The 25,111-nt window shown below is 54.7% G+C and overlaps 1 protein-coding gene across 5 annotated transcripts in view; it reads left to right on the top strand.

Moving 5' to 3' along the window:
- Positions 1–25,111, top strand: part of NFATC2 (nuclear factor of activated T cells 2) — a 160,228-nt gene that overhangs the window by 129,756 nt on the left and 5,361 nt on the right. Inside the window, exon 10 of one of the 5 annotated variants that reach the window (XM_070801889.1) lies at positions 18,599–18,686. The exons of the other annotated variants lie outside the window; for them this stretch is intronic. Within the exon in view, the coding sequence (XP_070657990.1) occupies positions 18,599–18,642 (44 nt within the window). The 3' untranslated portion in view covers positions 18,643–18,686. The remainder of the gene's footprint in view (positions 1–18,598; positions 18,687–25,111) is intronic. 5 annotated transcript variants of the gene reach the window in all.

The raw sequence follows: 25,111 nt of genomic DNA, 5'->3' as shown, positions 1-25,111 counted from the left end.
GACCCCATGGACTGCAGCCCACCAGGCTCCTCCGTCCATGGGATTTTCCAGGCAAGAGTACTGGAGTGGGGTGCCACTGTCTTCTCCACCAGTTATTGCTAATTCTCCTCAAATTCAGGGAGCCCTTCTCCTCAGACTCAATCCAGAAACCCCAAAGCATTTGTTACCTCTTCCCGGAACAGGTCTCTTAGCTTGCTGTTGACACTGGGGGCCACTCGTGTCCTGGGGCCTGCCTGGTGCGCTGCAGGACATATAGCATCAGCCCTGGGCTCCACTCGCCAGATGCCAGTAGCACCGCAGCCCGCCCCGCCCCACACCCCAGCTGGGACACCCAGCAGTGACTCTGGTAACTGCCAGATATTGTCTGGGAGGAGAACTGCCCCCAGTTAAGAACCACCAGTCAGAAGGGTCCCGTGCTTGATTCTGCTGGAAACAATAGCTTCATAATGTCGAGTGTTGACTCTAAAGCTCTGTTTCGTAGACTGGAGAGTTCTGGGCTCCTGCGGGGTGTAGGAAGCCCCTGGGACCTCCTTCTTGGCTACGTTCAGTGTTTCCCCTGGTGAGCGCCCAGGACAGTGGCTTCAGGATCAGAAGATGTTGATGAGTAGCTGTTACCAGAGGAAGCTTGACTCGGAGCCCCACGTGGCCTCTTGCTTGCTTGTGGCCTTGGGCGAGGCACGTGTGAAAAGCAATTTATAGGCTGTTGTGTGCCCCACAGGTACGGGGGAAGGCTCCTGTAGCGTGGGGCTGGCGGGCTGGCAGGCTGCCGCCCCAGGAAGCTGCCAGGAGGCGTCTCCCTGGGGCGTTTCGTTTCTTGGTTTACCTTTAAGCAGCTGCTGCCCGTTCATTCGTCCCTTCTCTGAATGGACATTCACTGCGCACCCACGGTCTCCTGGGCTTTGTGCCAGGAGCTGGGCTGAAACAGTGACTGCAGTAGACAAAGGCCCTCCTGGGACCAAGTCTCTCGGGGAGATGTTAATCAGAAGCCAGATGTGAGAGCTGGACCATAAAGAAAGCTGAGCGCCAGAGAATTGATGCTTTTGAACTGTGGTGTTGGAGAAGACTCTCGAGAGTCCCTTGGACTGCAAGGAGATCCAACCAGTCCATTCTAAAGGAGATCAGTCCTGGGTGTTCATTGGAAGGACTGATGCTGAAGCCGAAACTCCAGTATTTTGGCCACTTGATGCGGAGAGCTGACTCATGTGAAAACACCCTGACGCTGGGAGGGATTGAGGGCAGGAGGAGAAAGGGACAGAGGATGAGATGGTTGGATGGCATCACCGACTCAATGTACATGCGTTTGAGCAAGCTCCAAGAGATAGTGAAGGACAGGGGAGCCTGGTGTACTGCAGTCCATGGGGTCGCAAAGAGTCAGACACGACTGAGCGACTGAACAACAGCCAATACGAATTTCAGATGGGCTCAGTGCTCTGAATAAAACTCAGAAGTGAAGGTAGAGGAGGGTGTATCTTCAGATAGAGCCATCAGGGACAGCCTCCTTGAGGAGGTGACCTTGACCTGACGGAGGAGGTAGCGGCAGGGAATTCCAGACAGAGGGAACAGCCTGTCTGAGTGTTGGTTTGTGTGGGGAAGAGAAGAGAGGCCTGGGATAGTTGAAATTCACGACCAGGAGATGAGATTTTAAGGGCAGGCCAGATCTCAGACGGCCTCCAAGGCCATAGCAAGAGGTTCAGATTTGATTCCTGAAGGGAAGGGAAGCTGCTGGCAGGTGGAAGGTTGCAGTCTGGATGTATGTTTGACAGGCTGGCAAGTACAGGAAATAATTATAATGTAACAACAAGCCTTCCCAGTTAATAAGCACCTTTGGAAGGCAGAGACTAATTATCTCCGAAATCAGGGCTGTGAGACCAGGCTGAGGAGTGGGGCGTGATTGGTCTCAGGTCTCAAAGCTTGAGGCTCAGGGGATAAGCTCTTGGAAGCGTGCGTGTAAGAGAGTGATCTAGATTCAATTCATAAACAGAACGGAGCCTTGATCTTGGGCCTTTGACTCCGTGTATCTGATGAGACATCAGAAAAGTAGCTTTCCCTCCAGACCTGGGGATCTGACTGCCTCCTGGACGCTGTGTGGACACCCGGCAGGAACCCCAGCCTTGGCCAATGCTCAAGTGAGCTCATTACCTGACGCTACTCTGTTCCTGGCCCCTCTCCCCTATCTGTCGTTAAGGCATTTGAGATGTTGCCATAAGCAAGTGACTTAATGTCCTTGACCTCAGTTTCCCCATCTGTAAAATGGGAGTAATAGCAGTACTTCAGGTTTAAATGAAGTGATGTATGAAAAGTGCATGTAGGAGGGTCAGCCGCGTGGCTGGCACTTGTCAGCTTCAGCATTGTGCTCTGTCCAGGGTTGTGCCGACCCTCCTTTACTAGCTGATCAGCACTTGCAGTTGAGGCCATCTGTGCAGGCCTCACAGTGAGCCCCGCTGTCAGGGATGCTGGCCCAGGCCCTCTGGACACCCTGCTGCATGTAGGGTGCGAGAGGTCCACTGCAGCCCTGTTGTGCCAGCAGAGGATCAGAAGCAACCTCAGTATCTGATAATGAGAGTCAGCCACACCTGGGGTACTGAGCGGCTGGAAACAAGAGTAGACGAGGGACCTTTTCCTATTAGTTTTTATGGTTTGGAATTTTTTTTTTTTTTTGCCGTATGCATGGGTTTACTTTAAAAAAAATTAAGGAAAAAAAAAAGATAAAAGGAAGGGACACATTTCAGGTCCCAGCAATGACCCTAAAAGCTATTAAATAATATTTTAAATGGGGATATAGAAACAGAAAGCTTCGGTTATGCCTGCAGATGCACCTCCCACTGTTTGGATGTGTTACTGTCCTCATCCACCGCTCTTGGCTTTGAGTGGAGGAGAACATGTCGCAGTGTTGAGTTTCTCTTGCTTCTGAACCCGTGCCCAAGCCATCACCTCTGCCTAGAATGTCCTCTCCTCTCCCTGGTGCTTTTTGAAACCTGACCAGCATTTCAAGACTCTGACAAGCTCTCTGCTCCCTGCAGCCATAGGGTTTTTCTGTTCGTGCGAGTCCTGGAGACACACCTGGTCCCTCGCAGGTGCTGTTCATTACACACACCTTTCAGGTGTTTCTGTGTTTTTTCTCTCTCGCTCAGCTCAGGGCTCCGGGTGGCGAGGACCAGTGTCTCTACCTGGTCTGCACCCTGCTGCCCTTGGGCTGACTCTGCACGTGGTAGGTAAGCCCCTCAGCCTTTTCTGAAGTCCAGCCGCGCTCCGTGCACGCGAGATGCTCCCCACATGTTTGTGGAACTGAATGAATATCCCAGAATGTAACGGAGATTATATCCTGCCTGGGTCTTAAATGACTTACAACTATTCATCATAAAACCACAGTGGTACTGCTTCTTTTTAATAATAATAGAAGCTAACACTTAGATATCACTTATTATATTCCAGGCACTCTTCTATGACATCGTTATATTAACTTATTTAATCTTCACAAAAGCCTCATGAGGCACAGACTATAATTATTCCTGTTTTATAAATGAAGAAACAGGTCCAGAGAGGTTAAATAACTGGCCCAAGATCACACAGCCAGTGAGTAACTGAAGAACAGTGAATAAAGAATACAGATATTCTTTATCTAGTTTTTTTTTTTGGAGAAAGATGCCATACGTTTCTTTGGGAGTTCAGGAGCACAAATACAGCCCAGAGCAACTGCTTGCGAGGTGTGACAGCATGTAAACTCTGGGGAGACGACCTGTGCTCCAGGTCCTAGAATCAGGTCTTAGCACTACAGCTTTGGAACCAAGGGCTGTGAGATTTGCAAAAGGCCATTAAAAAAGTTTGAGACGTAGCGGGCAGAACCACAGAATTGAAGTAGCAGATGTTTAATCAAATGTCTGTAAACCTAAGGTGTCAGGCAGTCACCTTCCCAGGTGGCTCTAGTGGTAAAGAAGCCCCCCTGCCCACGCAGGAGACGTGAAACACGGGTTCGATCCCTGGGTCAGGAAGATCCCCTGGAGGCAGGCATAGCAACCCACTCCAGTATCCTTGCCTGGAGAATCCCCAAAGACAGAGGAGCCTGGCAGGCCACAGTCATGGGGTCACAGAGTCAGACACGACCGAAGTGACCTAGCACGCACCCACCTTCCACCTTTACAGCACTACTTATATTTCCTGTGAGCAGTGGGGACATCTTACTCGCTTGGCATCATAAGGCCAGCTTGGAGTTTGGGGCCCTTGAGTGTCCCACTGGCCCTTGGTGGAGAGGCAGTGTAGGTTCCCATCCCTGTGGGAACCACATGGGGGCTCCCGCAGGCCCCCTGGCCCCTCCTCGATGCCATGCTCTCCATGCCCCCGACCGCCCCGTGGACCTGACAGAGGCTGAGTCCAGAGAGTGGGCCGGGGCAGGCCTTCAAAAATGTGCTGGCTTCGGGGCCCACGAGGAAATCCACTGCTCGCCTCCAGCCGGCAGCGCTGCCCAGCGCTGGGCCATCCCGGGGCTGTTGTGACAGCAAAGCCGAGCGCCATGGAAACGATTGTGCAATTGCAGGAGCGGGCCGCCGCAGGGCCGGGCAGCTGTTCTCTGCCGGGTCGGCACAGCTTCGACCTGCCCCCTGTCTGCGTGGGAGCCTACGGAGCTCAGCCAGGGTGCCCTTTTTGCAGAGACACCCACAGGCTTGCTCCCCCTTCTTATGCCAAGAGGTGGCCCTGCTGCCTCTGGTGCCCCGATTCCGACTGCCGCCTTCCAGCGCCCCGTCCTCCTGGAGGCGCGTCCCCTGGGGACGCCCCGCACTGGGCATCCGAGCTGGCGCGGGCCTTCCCTCTATGAGCAGCGCCGTGTTTGCACCCAGGCCTGGTTGGGCCCTCCCTCCCCTCTGGGGCTCCAGGCGTGTCTGGGGGCGGAAGACAGAAACCAGCCCTGTGTTTTCCAGGCTGCCAGGCTTCTGAGAAATTCACGCCTCAGCCCAGAAACCCCTTCTCCCACTCAGCCTCGGCCCCTTTCAGAGAAGAGGATACCCGCCCTTCTGCCCGCCGGCTTCCTGTTCTCCTCTGAGGAGGGGGAAGGGTCTGGGGAAGGACTTCAGCTCCGTCCCCTGGTGCCACCCCTTTGGGCCCCGGCCCGTCCCCCACCCCAGCCCCTAGCTGTCTGATGTCAGAGTGCAGGCCGTGGGGGGCACCTGGCCATGGCTGGCACCACTCTGGGAAGTTTCCTAAATCCAAACTCTAAATTGCAGCCCTGGGGTACTGAGGTACTGGCTGCCTTGAGGGATCTGCTGGACTTTCAGGGGCCCGTCTGTTTGGCTGATGGTAGGGAGGCAGGCAGGAAGTGCTCACATAGGGGTGACTGGCAGACAATGCCCCGAATTCCCATGGGGGCTCATTCAGGCCGACGGATCTCGGGGAGAAAGAGGATGGGATGTTTCCACGTGGACACTGGCACCTCCAGTTTCTGCGCTGGAAGGTTTGGCATTCTGGCCTCAATTCTTGAAACACAGTCAGTTCTCCTCCAGCTTTTGCTGAGCACCTCCTGCGCTTTGCAGAGAACACATCCGAGGGCACCGATTTGGTGATTTGCGTTGTGGTTTGTAACGCGGCCACACGTGGTGTAGATGCCTGTGCGCACGTCCAAAATCAGGCCTGCAGAGGACAAGGTCTGCAGTGGGCTGCAGGAGAACCGAGCTGATCCAGCCAGGGCCTCCCTGGACCTCAACGGTTAACTCTGGCCGTTTCAGGTCTGAACAGAAAGCTTCTGTCTTTACCATTAAAACCAACGTTTACTGGCGAGGCGGGAAGGCAGAGCAGAGCGGTTCCAAGCCTGCGCCCTGGACTCCTGCCTGCATTTAAGTCCTGGCTCGGCCACCTGTGGGCCGAGCAAGGCCCCCTCAGCTGAGTTCTTGGTTTACTGAACTGCAAAATGGGAAGAATAACAATACCACTTACTCAGGGAGCCTTGTGAATGCCTGCTGGTTAATGCATGTAGATTCCCTAGGCCAGGACCCGGCACCGGGCAAGCGCTCAGAAGGTGCCAGCTTACAGATCGACTTCTCGACAGCTGAGGCAGCCGGGTCAGGTGCCAGGTGCCGGGTGATTGAGGGGCAGCCTCTGCCCGATGAATCTTACAGTCTAACAGGAAGACATGATAAATACGACAGAAACGTGTTTCTGATGGCGAGACACGCTTTGAAGGAGAGACGCAGACGCTGAGAGAGGAGACTTCAGACAGGGTCGTCTGGGAGGGCCTCTCAGAGGAGGTGAGCTTCTCTTGTGCCCTGTGTGCCAGAGGCCCCCTCGCCTGCTCCCCCACGGGCATGCTGCCGCTGTTCCCCAGGCTGGTTCTTGGGTCGGAGGCACAAGGTGGTCTGCCTCGTCTCGTCTTCCTTCTTGGTTCGCTCCATCCCCATCCCTACCTCCTCCTCCTCCTCGTCTGCGCGTCTCCCACCTCCTCTCTTCTCCCGTCCTTCTCTCTCCCTCTCTCCCTTCTTTCCTTTAAATGCCAGACGGCCTTCATTAAATACACGTAAGATATAAAAAATAATACAAATGAATACTGTGTACCTACCCCAAGTGTAAAGAAAAAGAGCATTATCATTGTCTTTGTACTCTTCTGCCATCTAAAAACATTTTGTATTTGCAAATCTTTCAGTTCTGTTTCTCTACAAGAGAAGTCTTCTAAAAAGAACTTTTCTCTGATTTTCATTCTCAACAGTGAACCTCTTTTTTTGGCTAATTTTTTTTATTAAAAACTTTTTAAATTGTAGTATCGTTCATTTACAATGTTGTGTTAGCTGCAGCTATACGACAAAGTGATTTAATTACACACACAGATATTCTATTTTATATATACGTGTGTGTGTGTGTGTGTGTGTGTACTCAGTCACGTCCAACTCTTTGCGACCTGTGGACTGTAGCCCACCAGGCTCCTCCGTCCATGGGATTCCCCAGGCAAGAACACTGGAGTGGGTTGCCGTTTGGGGATCTTCCTGACCCAGGGATGGAATCCGAGTCTCCTACACTGGCAGGTGGATTCTCTACCACTGTGCCACCTGGGAAACCCATTTTCTATATATAGTATGTTAAACTCTTCACTATCAGACTCAGTGCTCAGGTTCTCGGCTGCCTCATAAACGCCCTTTCCCCACGGTTTGTCTCGACTGTTGAAATGGGTTTTTCCGTTTCTTTCGCCTGTCCGGGCGCCCCTCATCTTCTCCCTGAGCTGTCCTTGCTTTGGAGAGACAGGTGGCTTGCACGTAGCCTGGGCTTTGCTGGCTGCAGCTCCTCGGTGCCATCGATCACTGTTGCTCCGTCCTCAGCATTTCCTGTAAGTCAGTAGTGAAACGAGCACTGGATCGGGTTGGGTTTGACGCTTTGGGCGAGGCTCCTCCTCAGTCGTGTGCTCCTCCATCAGAGGTGCTTGGGTCTGCTGTCTCTCTCCTGCAGTGGTCATATCCATGATGCTCCAAGCCTGGATTGAGCACAGAATTTTTTTCACTATTTTTTTTTTAAATTTTGAATTGGAGGATAATTGCTTTACAATATCATGTTGGCTTCCGCCAGACAACAGTGTGAATCAGCCGTAAGCACACGTGTGTCCCGTCCCTCTTTAACTCCCCCCACGCGCCTTGTCCTGGGTGGTCACACAGCACCGGGTTGAGCTCCTGGAGCACAGAATTTTGAATGTATTTTTTCTTTCCTACCACCTTAGACTTACTGCTATCCTCACTCAATTTTGTGTTTGTCTGTTTGCTTTAAAAAAAAATAATTTCACCACTTGTTTGACTCTCTGAGCAAGATGTTGGGCTGCCCGAGTCCTGAATGCTCGAGAACTTTACATGAACGAGGTCCTGCTCTAACTGGTTTTCTGCACCTCGTCTTTTCCTTCAGCACGACGCCCGTGGCACTCACAGGCTGTCGTGTTCGTTGCTGCTCTTCTTCCTCTTCTCTGCCGTGTCGTAGTCCCTTGTCGAGCTCATCAGTCCACTGCGTGGATTGTGGACATTCGGTCATTTCCGGTTTCTTTGACCCCTGTGCTGGTAGAGAACGTGCTTTCCAGAATGTCCCTTCTCTGCACACAGAAGAGTTTCTGTTGGGCTGTAGTCACAAGTGGAATTGCTTGGTCGCTGGGTGTGCCCTGCTGCGTTAGTCAACAGCACCAAAGTGTCTTCGGAAGCGGTAATGCCAGTGTATTCTGCCATCAGCCTCGGAGAAGTCATTCCCTGGCTCCGCATCCTCCCACCGTTTGATACTGTGCGATTACGCGAGTGTTTGCACAACTCGTGTGGGCGAGATGCTGTCTCTCCACAAACAGCAACTTGTAACAGTTAACGTTTATCTTTGAAAAGGTTTGCACTTTCTGAGCATCGTCTGGGACGGTGCTACCGAAAATGTGTCATGGGACCCACAGCATCTGTGTGACTCGTGTCAGAGTGCAAATTCTTGGGCCCCGCCCGCCCCAGACCTGCTGAATCAGAAACACGCGGGTTGGGCCCAGCAGTCAGCGCTTTTACCAGCCTGCCAGTGGCTGTGAAGCTCCTCGAGCCGGAAGAACCGGTCTAGGATTCTCCCCGGACGACAGACAGTGACGCTTCTCCCGTATTGTCTTCCACTTACATCACGGTCTTACCTTTCACACCTAAGTTTGTAATCCACCCGAATTCGACTGTCGTGTCCAAAACAGAGTAAGGTTCTCATTTCCTCGCTTTCCATGTGGACGAGGGGTGGTCCCAGCTCATCCGTTGAGAAGTCCGTCCTTTCCCTGCGGGCCTGCAGCCCGTCAGCGTTTTCACGTGAGTGCAGGCGCCTTCCTGGTCTCAGCTTTGCTCCACAGAGTTTGTCCCAGTGACAGTTCTTAATCGGCCGCCTTGCGGATATTCTTGATTTCTGGTAGGTTTAGTTCTCCAGTAAGTGTCTTTTGGCTTTTCTGCAGACACGTTAAGAGGCCAGCTTGTCAGGCTTGACACAATGGCGCTGAATTCTGATGTCAACTTTAGATCATCGAATCCTTCGTTCAACTTGGGGACAGTGGACGCTGTACAGGATTGGTGTTTATGGGGTCCTTCTCAGGCCTGCTCAAGGGCCTCTGTAGTAAAGTGCGCACCCCCCTCGCAGGGGCTTGCTGTCACTCTGGCCCCTGGCCCCGCCGCATGGGCTGCACTGCACCTCACAAGTTCATCACTGTGGTCCCCACACCCACGTCCTCCCCTAGAAGCTCAGTGGCCCCAGGGGACACGTCCCCAGGGTTGGGATGACGGAGGGCTGTGGCTGGAAAGCTGACCCTCGTATCTTTAAGTGTCTCCAGTTTCCTGAGGCTAGGCTGCTATTAGAAACCTGCCTCCTGCTAAGGTCTTTTCATGGGCAGTTTGTAGCCACATCCCAGCTGGCATATGAAATGCGCTCAGAATAGAGATGCTCACAAATGGAGAAACAGTTTCTCCTCCTTGAAGCTGGACCGAGTGGAAAACAAAGGTTGAGGGCCCCAGGTCCCACAGTCGCGTCTTATTAAGCCTGTTCGCTGCGTCATTTAACACGCCGACTGCGTATTGAGCTCGGTACGAGGTGCTCTGGGGGCGGTGGTCCATGTGGGACTCTGGAGCCAGGACTCCACTGGTCAGATAAGGAGCCCATGGGGGACAGAGAGCACGGCCCACAGCTCAGAGCCCCTGGATTTCCCCTAGGACAGCAAAACATGATTCCTTCTCTCGGCACCTGCTCTGCAGAGACGGGTATCACAGCACCCCATGTTCGACCACGATGGAGTCCACACTGGGTCGCCAGTGCTCAAAAGCCAGTGTGTCCATTCGTTTGTTCCTTCTCTTGCTTGGCCATTCATCCGACAGCTATTTATTGTTCGTTGCTGGGGATTCTGCAGGGAACACATACTGCTCTCCTTGAGCTCATGGTCTCATGGTAACACCAGGCAGAACAAGTGCTCTGTCGAGAGGTAAGGTAGGGCCGAGGGGCATGGAGAGTGGTGGCGGGGGCTACTGTTCCAGAAGGGGAGCATCCCAGAGCTGACACGAGCAGAGATCCTGCTCAGGGACGCCTGCAGCTCTCTAAGGGAAGAGCACCCCTGGAGTGGGAACAGCAAGTGCAAGGGCCCTGGGGCAGGAGTACGCTTGGTGCATCTGGAGTGTAGAAGGCAGGCTGGGAGGCGGCGCCGAGGACAGTGAGGAAGAGAAGTGCGTCAGCTTCGATCCTAAAGGGACAGCCTTTGCCGAGGCCAAGTGGGATGCGTGGGTCACAGCAGGGGTTGGTGCTGGCTAGTGAGAGTTCATCCAAATGGGATTCTTACGAAAGGCCGGTGGGTGTCCAGCTGTGGAGAGTTGCAGCCGGGCAGCCACTCACCTCTGTCACCTTCTGGGATCGCCCGGATCTCCCCATTAGACGGGCCCCTGCCTGGGAGGCTAAGATGGAGAGAGGGTGCCTCCTGTGCCGCCAGAGCCAGAGCGACACCACGGGTGGGCACAGGCCCTCCCAGGTCTGGACACACAGGCTGGGTGTGGGTCTGTAGGGAGCGGGCTTCAGCTTCCCTCTTCTGCTGGAGATTATTGCCAACAGAAGCGAGCGGGGACGGCCCTAGTCGCACCTGGGTAGCTGCCATCTGTCTCTGTTTTGGCTGCGCGGATTCTTCACTGTGGCGTGTGGGTGTCTCCTGTGGGGTGTGGGCTCTAGACCGCGTGGGCTCAGTAGTTGCGATACACTGGCTTAGCTGCCCCACGGCACGTGGGATCTTAGTTCCTCGACCAGAGGTCGAACTTGCGTCCCCTGCCTTGGAAGGCAGATTCTTAACCGCTGGACCACCAGGCAAGTCCTGCCATGTCTCGAACCCCAGGCCTTGGCTGTACATTAAGTCTCAGGAATATCCAGCACCATCTCACCTTTTAGATTTGTACCCCAGGCTTGGCCTTGTGGCCCCAAAGGGGCCAAGCCACTCTTTGCGTATTAAAGCTCCTCCCCTAGATTAGCTACAGTAAACATGCTGTGTTAGTGCACTCTCAGTTTTCCTTGAATACTAGATGGCTGACTTCTACTGTGTAACCCTGATAAAAGTTGGGGTCTCCCAAGGACCAGACTCTGCTCAGAGGTGCATTCAAAGAAGCAAGTTCGGACTGCCAGATGATAATCATGAAAGAATTCCTATCTCCAGCAGCTTGACGCACACTGGATAGGTTTAAATTCTGACTCTCTGACTTAGCATCTATGTAAGTTGTGTATGACCCTTAATCTGTCTGTGCCTCAGTTTCATCACCTGTGAAATGGGGACAGTTAATATCTGCTCTGTAGGATTACCAGAGCAGACCGAGGGCATCTCCCCCGTCTGTTTAATTAGAATTAAATAATTATATGTGGAGTGCTGTGTAGAAAGTGTGATATAAATTTAAAAAATAATGGTAATTATTATTCTGCATAAAATTATCATTCTACTCCCCTGTGTTGAAAGGCAAATTCTTAACCACTGGACCACCAGGCAAGTCCTGCCATCTCTCACTTCAGAAGGTTTCATCTGCAACTAACAGAACAGCTGACCTACAACCTTCCTATTAACTGGGGTTTCAGACCAGCCTCTGGAGGCCATCAAAAACCAGAATTAACTGGGAAAATTCTGGTTAAATCTGAAACAATCAGGAGTTTGTGTCTCATTCACTGACTCAGCTGTCTCTCCATGAACATTTACTGAGCACCTGCTGTGTGCCGGGCTCTGTCCTTGGTGCTGGGGTTACAGCAGTGAGTGAGAGACAAGGTGCCTGCTCTCATGGGGTGATGACAACCCAGCGAGGGGCTAATGTTACCATGTCCTGAGCTTCAAGATACATGGTCCTTCTAGCCTGAGCCATGGAGCCCTCCCCACCAATCAGGAGCCGTCACCATGGTAACCGTGTGCAAGGGAGAGGTGGGCTTCACTCTGGCCCAGCTAGTGCTAAGCTTCTGTGAACACTGGCACATGTCCCCGGAGGCTGGCTCAGCACAGGGCACCTCCCCCCACTCAGTGCTTGGCACCTTTTTGGCTGCCAGCCACCGACCTGCCCTCCTCCCAGTTAGCACCTCAGCTTCTTGCTAGAAACCGGAGCCTCAGAAACACTGTGTTTACTCATCCCGAGAGCTGAGGACAGTTTGGGACGAGGTGGAGCACTTTTCTTGTAGGTCCTGCGGTCTTGCTGGTGAGACGCTGGGGCTGCTGGGGGGCTTGGCTTCCGGGGCCTCTGGCTTGCAGAAGGTTGGTGACTCAGAGGCCACTGTGCGTGCTGCTGGCCCAGTGCAGCCGGCGCACGGTGGAGGGTGGCCTGGGTGGGGGCAGGAGGGCCCTGTCGGCAGGATGTGAAAATGCACCTCTGGGGGCCCGGCTGACCTCAGACCCACCCACGCTGCAAACTCAGAAGCAGCTTCCAGGGTGAAAGTGCTTTGGTGAGAGAAGGTGGCCTGGTCACCCATCACTTCAATCTGTTAACCAAGTGTTTTCTGTGAGGTAGACTAGTACACGCTAACCATGTTAGTGGGAACGGAGGCCAACATGGGGTTTCCTGCTAACTTGCATCGTTCCGACTGTACGCATTGGCCAACGTCTTTCTAAGAGACACCCATTTCACAGATGAAGAAACTGAGGTCCAAGAAGTGAAACGACTGGCCCCCATTCCATGGTGAATGTGTGTGGGGGGCGCTTGCCACATGCTGGATGCTGTCTACAGCACCTGTGTCAACTCGTTAATTCCCTCCAAAACTGGTACCCTCCCAGGTTAAGAACCAGCATCGCCCACTTTCTGCAGGGCAGGTGCAGAGTGGGTCAAGGCTTGCCTCAAGTCCGTGGCAGGGCCGGGCCGGCTGGACTTGGACCCCGCAGCCTGGCTGCCCGCTGCGTGCTTCCCTGTGGCTCTGCCCGGAGTGTAGGTCCCTCCCCACAGCACTCAGCCTCTGCACCCGGCCGGCCACGGTCACCACCCTCAACATGTATGACCCCAGACACAGACAGGCCACACCGGTGAGGTCAGGGTGGGAGGGGAAGGGGGCTGTTGGCCAGAGGAACCGGGCCGCAGTTGAGGCTGGCTGTGTGCAGAGAGGCCGGGTGCATGGCAGAGAGAGGCGGCTTCGCTGGGGCAGAGCCACGTGGCACACGGGTGTGTGTGGCGCTGGGGAGCATGCCGGGGCCCCACAGCGCCTGCTTCTTGCTCACACCCGTGAGCTCACTTGCCCTGACCGTGACCCCGGGTGCCATGCTGGCAGACGCCTGCCATGGGGGCGCATGCAGAGATATCAGAGTGGCAGTCTTGGGCGGAGCAGCTGTCGTAACAGAATTCCAGAGACTGGAAAGGCCCACCTCCAAACATCATTGCACTGGGGGTCCGGGCTTCCACATGGCAAGCTGGGGGACACAGTTGGGTCCCCAGCATGAACTGTGCTGCCCCAAGCAAGGTGAAGGTTTGATCGAGGGGCCTGAGTCAGGAGTTAGGGTTCTACTCATGTGTCCTGGGAGAGTTACGGTATCTGAGGGACACCTGGGCTGATGTCACACACACAGTCCTCGCCGGGCACTCCAAGTGCTCTGTGAGGTGCGAGCCGTCCATGCCAGGCCCGGGGCTGTGACTCTCGCTGGGAAAAGTTTAGGGTCTGGTCCCTGCTTGGTCCAGGCAGCCAGTGGCTTCTTGGCCTGCACAGGGTGGCTGGGGAGCCCGGGGCCCAGGTGTACCTCGGGGTCACCCAGCTCCTTGGCCCCGCCCACCCTCCTCCTCCTCCCCTCCCCCCCCTCCCCCTCCTCCCCTCCCCCCCCTCCCCCTCCTCCTCGTCCCCCTCCTCCCCCACCTCCCCAGGTGGGTGGCTGGCAGGCTGTCAGGGGGGCTCCACGGTGTGGGCTCGCCAGGTGCATGGGAGACAGCACTCGCTGGACGGACAGTGAGGTCCATCAGTTCTTACACCAAACTGGGCTGAGGGCCTTGAGAGGGAGACAGATGTGGCTGAAAACTTTCGGGGGCCAATTTCAGGATCAAACACCTAAGCCTGATGGAGCATGAAGTGGCCAGGATGCCTCCCTGGGCAGATGGGCTTAGGTCGGGCTCTGGAAACACATGGATAAATGTAAGGGTGTCCTTCTTGTTGGGGGGTGGGGAGTGGGCTGTGTGGTCAGCGGGTCATGACACGTGGCAGGACACAGAACGGTCTGGAAGGTGAACTGATGGAAGGATAAGGTGGAGATGAGACAGGGTGAGTCAGCAAATAGCCAGTGAGTCCTTTCTAAGCAGCAGGAGCCATGCTGGTTTTCGAAGGAAAGGTGGCATGAGGCAGGCCTGGACTTCTTCTCAGAGGCCTCGAGGGACTTCTGTGCGCTCGTGACACGAGGAACGGAGCTCAGGACGGAGCGGCCTCTTGTTGCCCCGCGCTCCCCTGCTCACCCACCTGGCCTGTCTGACCCGCCTCAGTCTCCTCCCCCACACAGGCAAGGCTAAGAACACACATCCTCACAGAAATGCTTGGCTAATCCCTCTGACCTCCAAAGACAAAGCTGGCTTTCCAAACAATTAGGTATTTATTTTATCATCTCATTTGTGGTTGCAGACTGAGCTGTGGGTTTGGGTCACTCTCTCCCAAATCTCAGCTGGTTGGAGTAACGAGTGCTTCTCTTTTGCTTCTGTTTTGTTTTTGTTTTAAAGGCAACGGCTCACGGTGCAATGCATGCTTTGTGGCTGATGCTGCTCGGCAGAGCTCTGGGGCCAAGGCCATGATGAAGTGGCAGGGGATGAGGAGGCGAGCGTGGTTTGTTCAGAATGCTTTCCTGCCTGTGGTTGCTACCTTAGAAGCCGTGCGGTTGCTTGATAGGAGAGGTGCCTCTTAGCTGCGTGTAATCGGAAGAAATTCTGCTGAATTGGAGGAAAGGACGGGGCAGAAGAGCTCAGCTCAGCTCAGGTCTCAGTTGATACACTTGGTTGGTGCCTCCCTGGTAGGGCTGCGTAGCTTAGAGAGAGGCTGAGTTTCTCTAGCTTAGAGAAAGTTTCTCCCTAGATGGTAAGTTGGTGTGTAATCATGGAAAAAGCGGGGATGGAGAAAACAGTATCGCATTCTGTACTGGTTGGGAGGGACCCCGGACTTTCCGTTATAAAATCATTAAACTGAACGTTCCCAAGACCAGTCTGCCTCGAGAGCCCCATGCAGAGGAGCCTGGCAGGCCACAGTCCATGGGGTCGCAGACTCGGATATGACTTAATGACTAAACCACCACCAGGACCAGTCTGGGCTTCCCTGGTGGCTCAGTGATAGAGAACCTGCCCACCAATGCAGAAGACACAGCTTCAATCCCTGGGTTGGAAAGAGTCCTGGAGAAGGAAGTATCAACCACTCCAGTATTCTTGCCTGGGAAATTCCCTGGAGAGAGGAGCCTGGAGGGCTACAGTCCCTGGGGTCACAAAGAGTTGGAAACAACTTAAGTGACTCAGCCCCCACCAAGAGCAGCCTGCCTCCTCTGACGCAGAGGTACAGAGGCCTTCCCGCTGAACGCCATCCCCTTCAGACGTGTGCTGTGCTCTCAGGAGGCTGCGAGCTTGGTGTAGAACTTGCCAGGTGACAGAGGGAGTTTGTGTTTTATCTGCTGACACCCTGCACTTCCATGTTAATTATCTCTGATAATCAATGAACCATTCCTAATCCATATCCTAAATCCACGAGACTGGCAGGACCGTTCACTGATTTATGCCAAGGACTGGAAAATGCCCATCACTCTGTTGGTCCTCAGTGGTAGCCTCCTAGAAGACCGCAAAAGAGGGGCAGCGACTGGGCACCAGCGGCCTCTTTCCCTGCCTTTGGGCGGGTTTCCAGGTGTCGCTGAGGGAGCGTGTCGTAACTCTAAATGCTGCCTTCTCTCTCCGTGTCCACGTTACTAACAGCTGACCAATGGCTGGACTTCGTCTTTAGCCATGTAGGGAAACAGAGCTGTGTTCTTGGTTACTGGGGAGGATGGAATGGGCTAACCTGTCTCCCTTACAGCTTTTTCTCATCCTTCCGTCTTTCTTCTTTACTGTCTGTGTGGCTGAGCTGATGAACATCTGCCTGTGACTAAGGCAGCTCCGTCTCCCAGCAGTGTCTCCAAGGAGGCGTCCTGATCCCCGCTGTGTGGGAAACGGAGGCCCAGGCAGAGGCTGTGGGCGTCACATCACGTTGCCTGAGTGCTCTCGTGCCGTGCTGCTGCAAAACTGCATTATCACCCGTCCCCAGGGCAGCTCGATGATCTCACACGTGTGAGAAGTCCTGATCTAGGACTAGCACCCGCGGAGCCAGGACAGTTCCTGGATGGCCCCCTCCATCCTTCTCCGCCTCAGTAACGTGACCTGAGAAGTGGCCAGCAGAGTCCCAGCCCCCAGAGATAATTGAGGAGGAAGTAAGGGGCATGGGCAGCCCCCTGCAGAGTGGGAGGGCTGTGGTCAAGGTCTGGGCTGAGTTGAAACAGGCCCCACCTCTGGCTCCTGGTGCCTGCCTTCCACCAGGCAGTGGACGATCTAAGGTGAAAATTCGTAACTGAACCGGAAGCTGCACCTCAAAAGTCTGCAATCGAGCCGATCAGTGTGATGTTTTATGAACTCTCTGAACTCTGGACAGGGGGAGGGGCATGGAGCTGGAGCAGCCCTGGGCTCCTGGGGGACCCGCTGCTGGTGCGGGGGTTTCACCTTGATTCAAAAGTGCGGCTCCAAGGGTGTGACCTTGGACACGTACGTGGTACCGGTCCCCACTAAGTGCAGCTTGAACGGTTGCTGTTGTTCAGTCGCTAAGTCGTGTCCGACTCTTTTGTGACCCCGTGGACTGTAGCTCACCAGGCCCCTCTGTCCATGGGATTTCGCAGGCAAGGATACTGAAATGGGTTGCCATTTCCTTCTCCAGGAATCTTCCCGACCCAGGGATCAAAGCCGTGTCTCCTGCATTGGCAGGCGGATTCTTTACTGCTGGGCCATCAGGGAAGCCCACTTGAATTGGTGGGTCGAGTGCAAACATCTAGGCCATGTTAGCACCTTGGAGCCATTTCTTCCCAGGAGCAACCACCAAGGCCATGTGTTGTGCCTTAAATGCCAAGAGGACCAGCTGGGTTGGGGGAAGGACCAGGAATCCCGAACAGAGGCACGGAGACGGGGGAGGGCCAGTGCTGGGGGCCAGACGAGAGGTGGGGGAGGCTGTTAGTTTTGGGTAGACTTTGAGGGCAGATCCAGGAGCATCTGCATCTGGAGAGGATGTGGGCTGTGACCGAGATTGACCCAAACGACCGGAAGGAGGGGCGGGTACGTTTCCTACGATGGAAGGAGTGGAGCGGGGTACCGGGGGCGATGGTGGTGACGATCGGGAGACAGGTTTTGACTGTGACGTTTTGAATGGCTCGTGGGAAGTTTGACATCTAAGTCAGACGTTCAGGGCTGAGGTCTGGGCTGAAAACAGTCCTTGGGTCATTTTAAGGCCCTGAGTGGTGAACGGGCAGACAGCCTCTGCCTTGGGTTTGGAACCAGCCAGCATGTAGCGGTAGAGACAGGAGATACGGTGAGGGAGCCGCCTGTGGGCTTTTCCGCTTCAGGAGAGGGCCTGGAATCCGTGGTCCACGCTGTTGACAGCCACGACAGAGGAGGAGAGGGGAGACAGGCAGCAGCCTGTGCCTGACCCAGCCGGTCCCCATCAGGCCAGCCCCGCCTGGAGCCCAGCACGTGGGACTGCCTGGACCTGCAGACGAGATCTCACTGCCGCGTGTCCTGTGCCTTGCGGATGAGCACGCGGGGTGCTCGTGCCTTTCTGAGAGACTGTCCGGGTTTACCTAAGCACACAAATAAGGCTACATCTAGGCAGGGGCGAGGTCATCCCTGCAAGAAGCTAATCCCAGGAAATACTTCTGAATCAGGCACTCAAAACGCACCCTGGTCTTCTAATTCAGCCACTGTAAAGGGGGATTGAGAAAACCGGTACTTTGAAAGCTGTAGGCATGCAACAGCTACAGAGCGGGGAAGTGAGACTGGAACGGACCTGAACGCCTGTAACATACACAGCTCCCGCCTCCTCTAAGCACCTTCAGTTGGGCAGGGGCTATAAAGATAGTAACTTGTCAACCAGAGAAAAACAGGAAGAAAGTGTACAGTGGTGAGAATTTGCATGCCCACTGAGGCTGTCTCTCTCTTGCGGAGGAAGCGGGGGTCAAATGTAGCGTAGGCAGAAAAGCCTGAAGGAGGCTGGCTGCATTTTGAGTAGCTGCCTCATCAGATTCTGATTTTCTGATCTGCCAGTGTTCTCTCTTTAGCTGGCCATGATTTGAAATTGCATGGCATTCCGGCAGTACAGTCATTTTGTCTCGCTTTAAAGAAAAAAGACAAAAAAACACTACCCTTATCTTTGCTGATGAACTTTGATTTCAGAGATTCCTGTTTCTTTGTACCAAGTCCCTCATCTCGGTGATACTACCCTGGTTTGGGGTGAATTCTGGCACAGGTGTTAAGACCATACAGAATTGGGGCTTAAACTATGGCCAGAGGGTTGAGTTCTATTCTGGGTTCTGAGAGGCCCTGGGTCAACAGCTACTCATTAAATGCATAATATTAGCATGAGTTGGAAGTGTAATAGAGGTCGAAGGTGATTTTTTTTTTTTCTTCTCAAAAATGGTTTTGCAAATCTTTTTCAGAGCTGATAGACACACACCTTAGCTGGATACAAAACATATTATGAAACAGAATGACTGTGATCTTTGATCCGAGAAATCAAAGTTAAAGGTAATTGATATCTTCTGCCTTTCCTTTTGTTTTCCAGCTGTGTGTTTCCTTACCTTGATTTTTTTTTTTTTTAATTAAAGGAAAACTCTACCACCTGAAGGCCCTCTCATTTTCCAGCATTTCCTGCTCTTGAGGGCTAGATCCCACCACCCCCAGGGGACATAGCTGAGAGTCTCCAAGGCTGGAGCCAGTGGCTGGGTGGGGCGTAGGGGGTGGCTACGCGGCGTGGGGTGCCTGCATGCTCTCCCAGGGGACCCAGCACCCTCTTCCAGGGAGGAGGCAGCAGAGCTGGGTCCCAGCCTTTGGAAGCTCTGCTCCTGCCCTGAGTCAGCTCCCTGGCAGTTTTGTACCCCGTGCGTGGTGTCTGCAGTGAGGGAAGGTGTTCTCCGTCAGTGGTGGGGCGTTCTGCATTGGGGAACGAGAGAGGGGGCAGGCAGATCAGAAACCTCTGGAGGCACCCAGTACTTGGGTCCTCTCCAGTCCTGTCGTCAACTCAAAGCTCCACCTCCCCCCAGGGGCCTTCTTACGTGCTTAGGAAGGGGTTAACCCACCACTTGACTTCTGGATATGAAACCAGGCTCTGGACCTAGGCTAGAGCTGGGTGTGGTTTTCCCGCTGAGCTCAGGAGATCCACCCCCCGCCCAACTCTGGAATCTGGGCCTGTGCAGAGGAGCCCAGGTGACCGCACCGGGAGCAGGAGGCTCGGGGGTAGAGACAGGGCCTTTCCCTTCCCCTGCCCTTCCCGTGCCTCAGCTGCCACTGCTGCCATCTACTCCCCTGCAGCTGGTTAGAATCCGGGAGCACGTGCCGTGCCCAGCACATGGTGAGTGCTCGCCAGAGGCCAGCCGGTGCCAGTATTTCTGGCTTATGTGCCTCTTGATGTTCTACTGGGCTGTGACTTTATAAACACAGTATTGACCGGAGACGTATTACAGCCACGGGCGTTAGTTTCTGTAGAAATCCCCTGGTCAATGATGTGTTAATTGTCCATCTGTCAGCGACAGCGGGTTCACTCCATCACAGGCCAGACCCAGAGGCCTCGGTAGCATCACACGCCCCACGCTGAAAACCCAGTAAAAATAACTATCCAGTGTCACCTCCGTCAGCACACACAGCGGAGCTGACGTCCCAAACCCTGTTTCCCAGAGGAGGATGCCCGCTGAGATGTACCAAAACTTCCCAACAGCAGCATGAACCTTAGCAGGGCGGCGGGTTTCCCAGCACATTCCCCACCAGTGACTCTCAAACACCATCGACAGTGGAAAGGCAACATTAACACCAGTGACCCTTGACTGACACCCAGCAGGGACTAAGAGTCCCACCCGCGAAGTCTGCGTCCGGGGGCCAGGATGACAAAGATGCAGCTGAACGATCGGTGCTCAGACCCAGCCAGTTATCAAAGAGCCTCTTGAATGCGCTTCTTCCCTCCCTGATGTTAGAACTTGGCAATGCTTGTGACCTCGCGGGGGCCTGGGACCGCTGGCAGGCTGCCTCTGCTCTGCATGGCCTCAGAGGGGACTTACCATCACGTAACTCTTCAGACCCCACCCACGGCTTTGGGCTACAGGCCTCGTCAAGGGGGTTTTTGTCCTTTCCACTGAGCTTCTGAAGCCTGGCCCTTCTAGAAAGCTGTTCTCCAGCTCTCAGTGCCTCCAGAGCCCATGGGGATGGCTGGGAGGGGAGAAAAGGCTGCGGAGGCACTTAGCAAGTGAAAATCTCTGTGAAACCCCAGTCATGGGAAGCCGAGGGGTGTGACATTCCACGCTGGCAACGGCCCCCTTTCCACCGGCGTGGGGCAGTCGGGCTTGGTGCTCAGGACACAGCAGGAGCTGTGGAGTTCACACCTGGCCTTCAGAGTGGCTTTTCCTGAGCACAGCTAGGCAAGAGGGGGAAAATATCCAGAGAGTACATCACGGGCCTTCTGGTTCGGCCGCCCTGGTGTCCAGCCACCTCACTGGCGCCGTTCGGGCCCCGTGGGGAGAAGAGCAGCCAGCACAGGCGCAGGCCCCCAGGGGGCTGACCGCCCGTTAGCGCACCCTGCTCCGCAAGCGAAACGCGCAGACTCGGCCTCTGGCCTCGAGCGCGCCACCTCCCTGCTCTGGGAACCACTCTCTGACTGCCCTGGGCTCTCGAGGGCCCGCACACAGTCTGACCAGACTTGGGAAAACATGCCTGAGGTTTGGGAGAGAAACAGGATGAGGCCCGTCCCCTCCTTCCCGGTGCTTCTTTCTCAGGGGATTAAGTTCCAAAGTCAGCAGTTAAAGGGAAGAAAGCCTAGAATAGTCAAAATTCCCTGGAAAGTCTTAAGTGGCACCTCTGGTCTATCTGTGTGGGTTTCTGTGTGCAACTCTGAGTGGCCATTCTCCGGCAAGCTGAAGCTGGAGAACCTCCGAGCTCGGTCAGGAGAAGGAAGTCAGCATGCAGGTGTCTGGGCCCGCAAGTGAACCGGAAAATTCCTGGGGCGGAGTGGGATGCTAGCAGAAATTGGTTTCAAGAAATTTAACACTAATCAACCCAGAGTTGTTTAATGAACAATACTCGTAAAAGGCATTGATTCCCCCGACTGGCACCCCTGAAAAGCAGGGAAAGAAAACACACTCTGCTTTCCTTTTCTTCCTTACCACTGGTGTGTTTACTAAAGCTGGGGAACTCGCTCTCAGGCCAAATGCGGCCCCCGGCCTATTTCGTTAAAGTTTTATTGGCACACAGCCATGCCCATTTGCTCACACATTATGTGGCTGCTTTCATATTGCCTTTTTTTTTTTTTTTTTTTAAGCAGAGCTGAGGTGTTGAGTAAGGGGCTATAATAAAGCTGAAAATATTTTTATCTGGCCCTTTATAGAAGAAGTTTGTTAACCCTGCTATGTTCGTTTCATGTCTGTAGCCATTAGGATTGTTTTTGTGGCATCTCTTTATATATGAATGACCTTTGTCATGTAACCTGAAAACACTACCTATTTCTTTTACGGAGTTTTAAAGAAAAATGTATAATTTTTATATACTTACATATAAGTAAGTATATCTTACATCTGTCTGTCTTTTCTTTCTGGTTTCAGCCCTGGGTGTCACTTTTAGGAGTCACCCTGAGGTTGTAGCCGTGTTCGACATCCGTGTTTTCATCATGGCCCCTCTCTATGAGGGTAACAAAAGGTCAGGGGTGCTTGTGGCAGACGGAACACTGCTGGCCTCAGTTCTGTTCTGAGAAAGTGATTCTCAGTGACCACCTTAACCACTCAGCACACGCGCCTCTGCTCATTCAGCTAGCAGAGGCTGCCCTGGTCTTTCCGGACTCATACAAATGATGCTGAGGGTTCCAGGGCCCCAGGAGAAAGCTGATGGCTAGCAAACGTCACAGCACAGTCTCTTTACCCGTAAGGTGAAGCCATATCATTAATGTACAGGTTAATAAAATGGCTGTGGGTTCAATCCTGATCCCTCCCCCTTCACCTGCTATGCCAGGTGACTGCCTGTCTTTCTCCATCTATAAAAGGACGACTGTATCGCTAGGTGTGGTCTGAGAAGTGACTGAGGGCTTGGTGCAGTGTCTGGCACACAGCTCTGAAAAAAAGTGAACAGCTTATATTCTTTAATGGAGAAGCAGCTCCAGGCAAACAACTTACCAACAACCCATTTGTCAGCTGGATAAGAGAAAAACCAGGTGGCCTGGGCTGGTGGTGTGGGGTCCTCATGGTGGGCTAAGTTGTATGCTGCCGTGCACGGCTCAGCGAGCAGACAGGTGACTCGGATAAGGTGGCCCAGGAGGGGCAGAGAGCCTGGAGGACTCAGAGTTTGCTTCTGGAGGGAGTCAGGACCCCAGGGAAGGAACGTAAGGTGGCTTCCGGGCAAAGGCAATACTCAGGAAGGGGAGCAGGAGGGAAGTCAGGATATGGACAGGGAGAGGAGCCATTTGGAGAACTGCCCGTGGCCGGATTTGGGAAGAGGTGGCATGTGATGGGTGCCCAGGACGCTCACTGGAAGAAGGACATACTGATGGCTGACCCGGCAGAGTGGGCTTCCACACTCAGACCTCAAGAGTCCGACTTGGAGCCACATCCCAGTGTGGACAGTGTGTCCTGAGGCTACCGAGCCTCTTGCTAAGCTCTCCTTTCTCATTAATACGTTATTCAGTGCTTCCCAGTACCAGGGCATCTTCATGAGCCCGGGGTGCCGGAGGGGACAAGAAAACAAAAGAGCTAGGATCGTGAACCGCCGGGAGCTGGTGTATGGGGGAGACACGGAGGCTGAGCACCACAGGCAGGGAGGGGGCCCTGCTGATAGTCCCCAGGGCCAGGTGGGGTCACTGCTGATTGTCCCCAGGGCAGGGAGGGGTCACTGCTGATTGTCCCCAGGGCCGGGGCCAAGCCGAGGCCCGCAACCCAGCAGAGGCGGGAGGCATGCACCGGGCCTGGGGAGCACGCAGAACGGAAGCCCGTGGTTGGCTGCGGGGGTGCAGGAGGGCGACAGGAGGCAGGTCACAGTGGGGACTAGACCAGGGGAAACGGGCCCAGGGCAGGGCTCTGGGATAAAAGGGACCTTTAGCACGAGGTGGGGGCTTCCCTGGGGGCTCAGTGGTAAAGAATCCGCCTGTAATGCAGCAGACGTGGGTTCGATCCCTGGGTCTGGAAGATCCCCTGGAGAAGGGAATGGCAACCCACCCCAGTATTCTTGCCTGGGAAATCCCATGGATGGAGGAGCCTGGTGGGCTGCAGTCCATGGGGTCACAAAGAGTTGGGCATGACTTAGCGACTGAACAGCGACAGCAAAGCACGCAGTGGGCTGGAGTGAGGAAGGGAGGCTGAGATGGGACAGAGAAGAGGCGGCAGGGCCAGGGGTACATGATGTCAGCTCCCTGCTGACATCATGAGGTCCGTCCAGAGCCAGGGCAGCGCAGTGGCCCCCCTCCCCTCCCACCCCAGGGCTCGAGGTCGCAGAGGTGGGGCCTCTCAAGTCGGGGTGAGGTGGTCCGGTCGAGACCCGCCTCGAGGAACGTGGAGCCCATGCTTCAGCCAGACCCCCGTGAGGCCACAGCCGCGGGCACCACCCCGCGCCGCTTCAGCCACGGCGGGGGCGGAGCGCTGGGGTTTCCGAAAGGTTCCTCTGCCCAGAGGAGGGGCCGTGGGCCGAGGGCCGGGGTGGTCCCTGTCCACCGGGCGGGGGGCTTGGCCACCCCCCAGCCCCGAGGAGGGAAACGACCCTTCTGGTGAGCGCGGCTCTGCCTGCGGTTCTGCCCAGCTGTTATTTTTAGAAAACTGAGGCTGTGGAGAGTTTCCATTGAGGATTGACTCCTCTCGGCTTCCTAGGTTGAGAAAACAGGAAGCCCTTCAGAATCCGGGCTTTGAAAAGCTTCGCGTGAAGCCGCACCGGGCCCCACCTCCGCCCCTGGCACCGCGCGTTCTCTCCTGCCCCGCGGCCCCGCCCAGGACCCCCAGCCCCTCACGCTTCCCAGAGGCCGGGGAGGGGGGTTGGGGGGGCTTCTTCAGCCAGCTCCTGGTTCGGGGCCCCTGGGAGTCAGCTGGCAGCTGGTACATAGTCAGTGCCCAGTTAGAGCTGGTTAGCTGAACACATGAGTTCCTATCAATGGGTCCATTCCTGCACTTGAGAACCAGTTGTCACTCTGATACACTGTGTCACTTTCTCTTAGGACATCTGCACATACTACCCTGCACACCAACATCTGCTGTACCCTGGGGACTGGGATAATTTTGTGTTATTTCATTTAAGCGTCTCAACAACTGTAGACAGAAGGGCATGTCTATACAATGTGCAGACGGGGAAACTGAGGCACAGAGCAGCTCCATCGCTAAGGTGAGGCTCACCCAGTGAGGGAGTGGCAGAGGTGGCGTCTAGCACCAGCCACCTGGCTCTGGACCCTGAACCCTCGACCTCTCCCTGCACCTGCTCTCAGCACACATCTGAACAACAGGGAGGGTGCCGATTCGCTTCTGCCACAAAGCACAGCCCACTGATGCAAAGCACTGGGCTTCCTGTCCAGCACCAAGCATGGGGGCAATCAGTACCCGTCACAGCCGACAGCTACAGCCATGCAGTGCTGGGCACCTGGCGTCCTGCGAGGCTCCTTCGTGCACATCAGAACCCAACATCCTCACCATTTTGAAATGCACACACAATAAGGAGTGTCACTCTGTAGAGAAAACCGAGGCTCGGGGAGGTGAGGGCACGCAGCCCGCTCAGTGAGAGAGCTGAGGGTTAGACCCGGCTCATTCGGCAACAGAGCAGAGTGCATGTGCTCTCTCCTTATTCTGGGCAGTGCACTCTTCCCGGCAGGGGTTTTCCAGGGAAAAGCACCCTGAACCTAGGAGGGCCGGTGTGACCACGGAGGGACTCTGGACCCATCTGAACACTTAGCCCTCGCTGCTCATCTCCCATCTCTATAGTTTCAGGATAAGACTTGAGATAAGAAAATG

The sequence above is a fragment of the Bos indicus genome, chromosome 13 (assembly GCF_029378745.1).
Source record: "Bos indicus isolate NIAB-ARS_2022 breed Sahiwal x Tharparkar chromosome 13, NIAB-ARS_B.indTharparkar_mat_pri_1.0, whole genome shotgun sequence".
Lineage (NCBI taxonomy): Eukaryota > Metazoa > Chordata > Mammalia > Artiodactyla > Bovidae > Bos > Bos indicus.
Note: the sequence above shows the minus strand (reverse complement) of the source record. Positions and strands in the feature narration are given on the sequence as shown.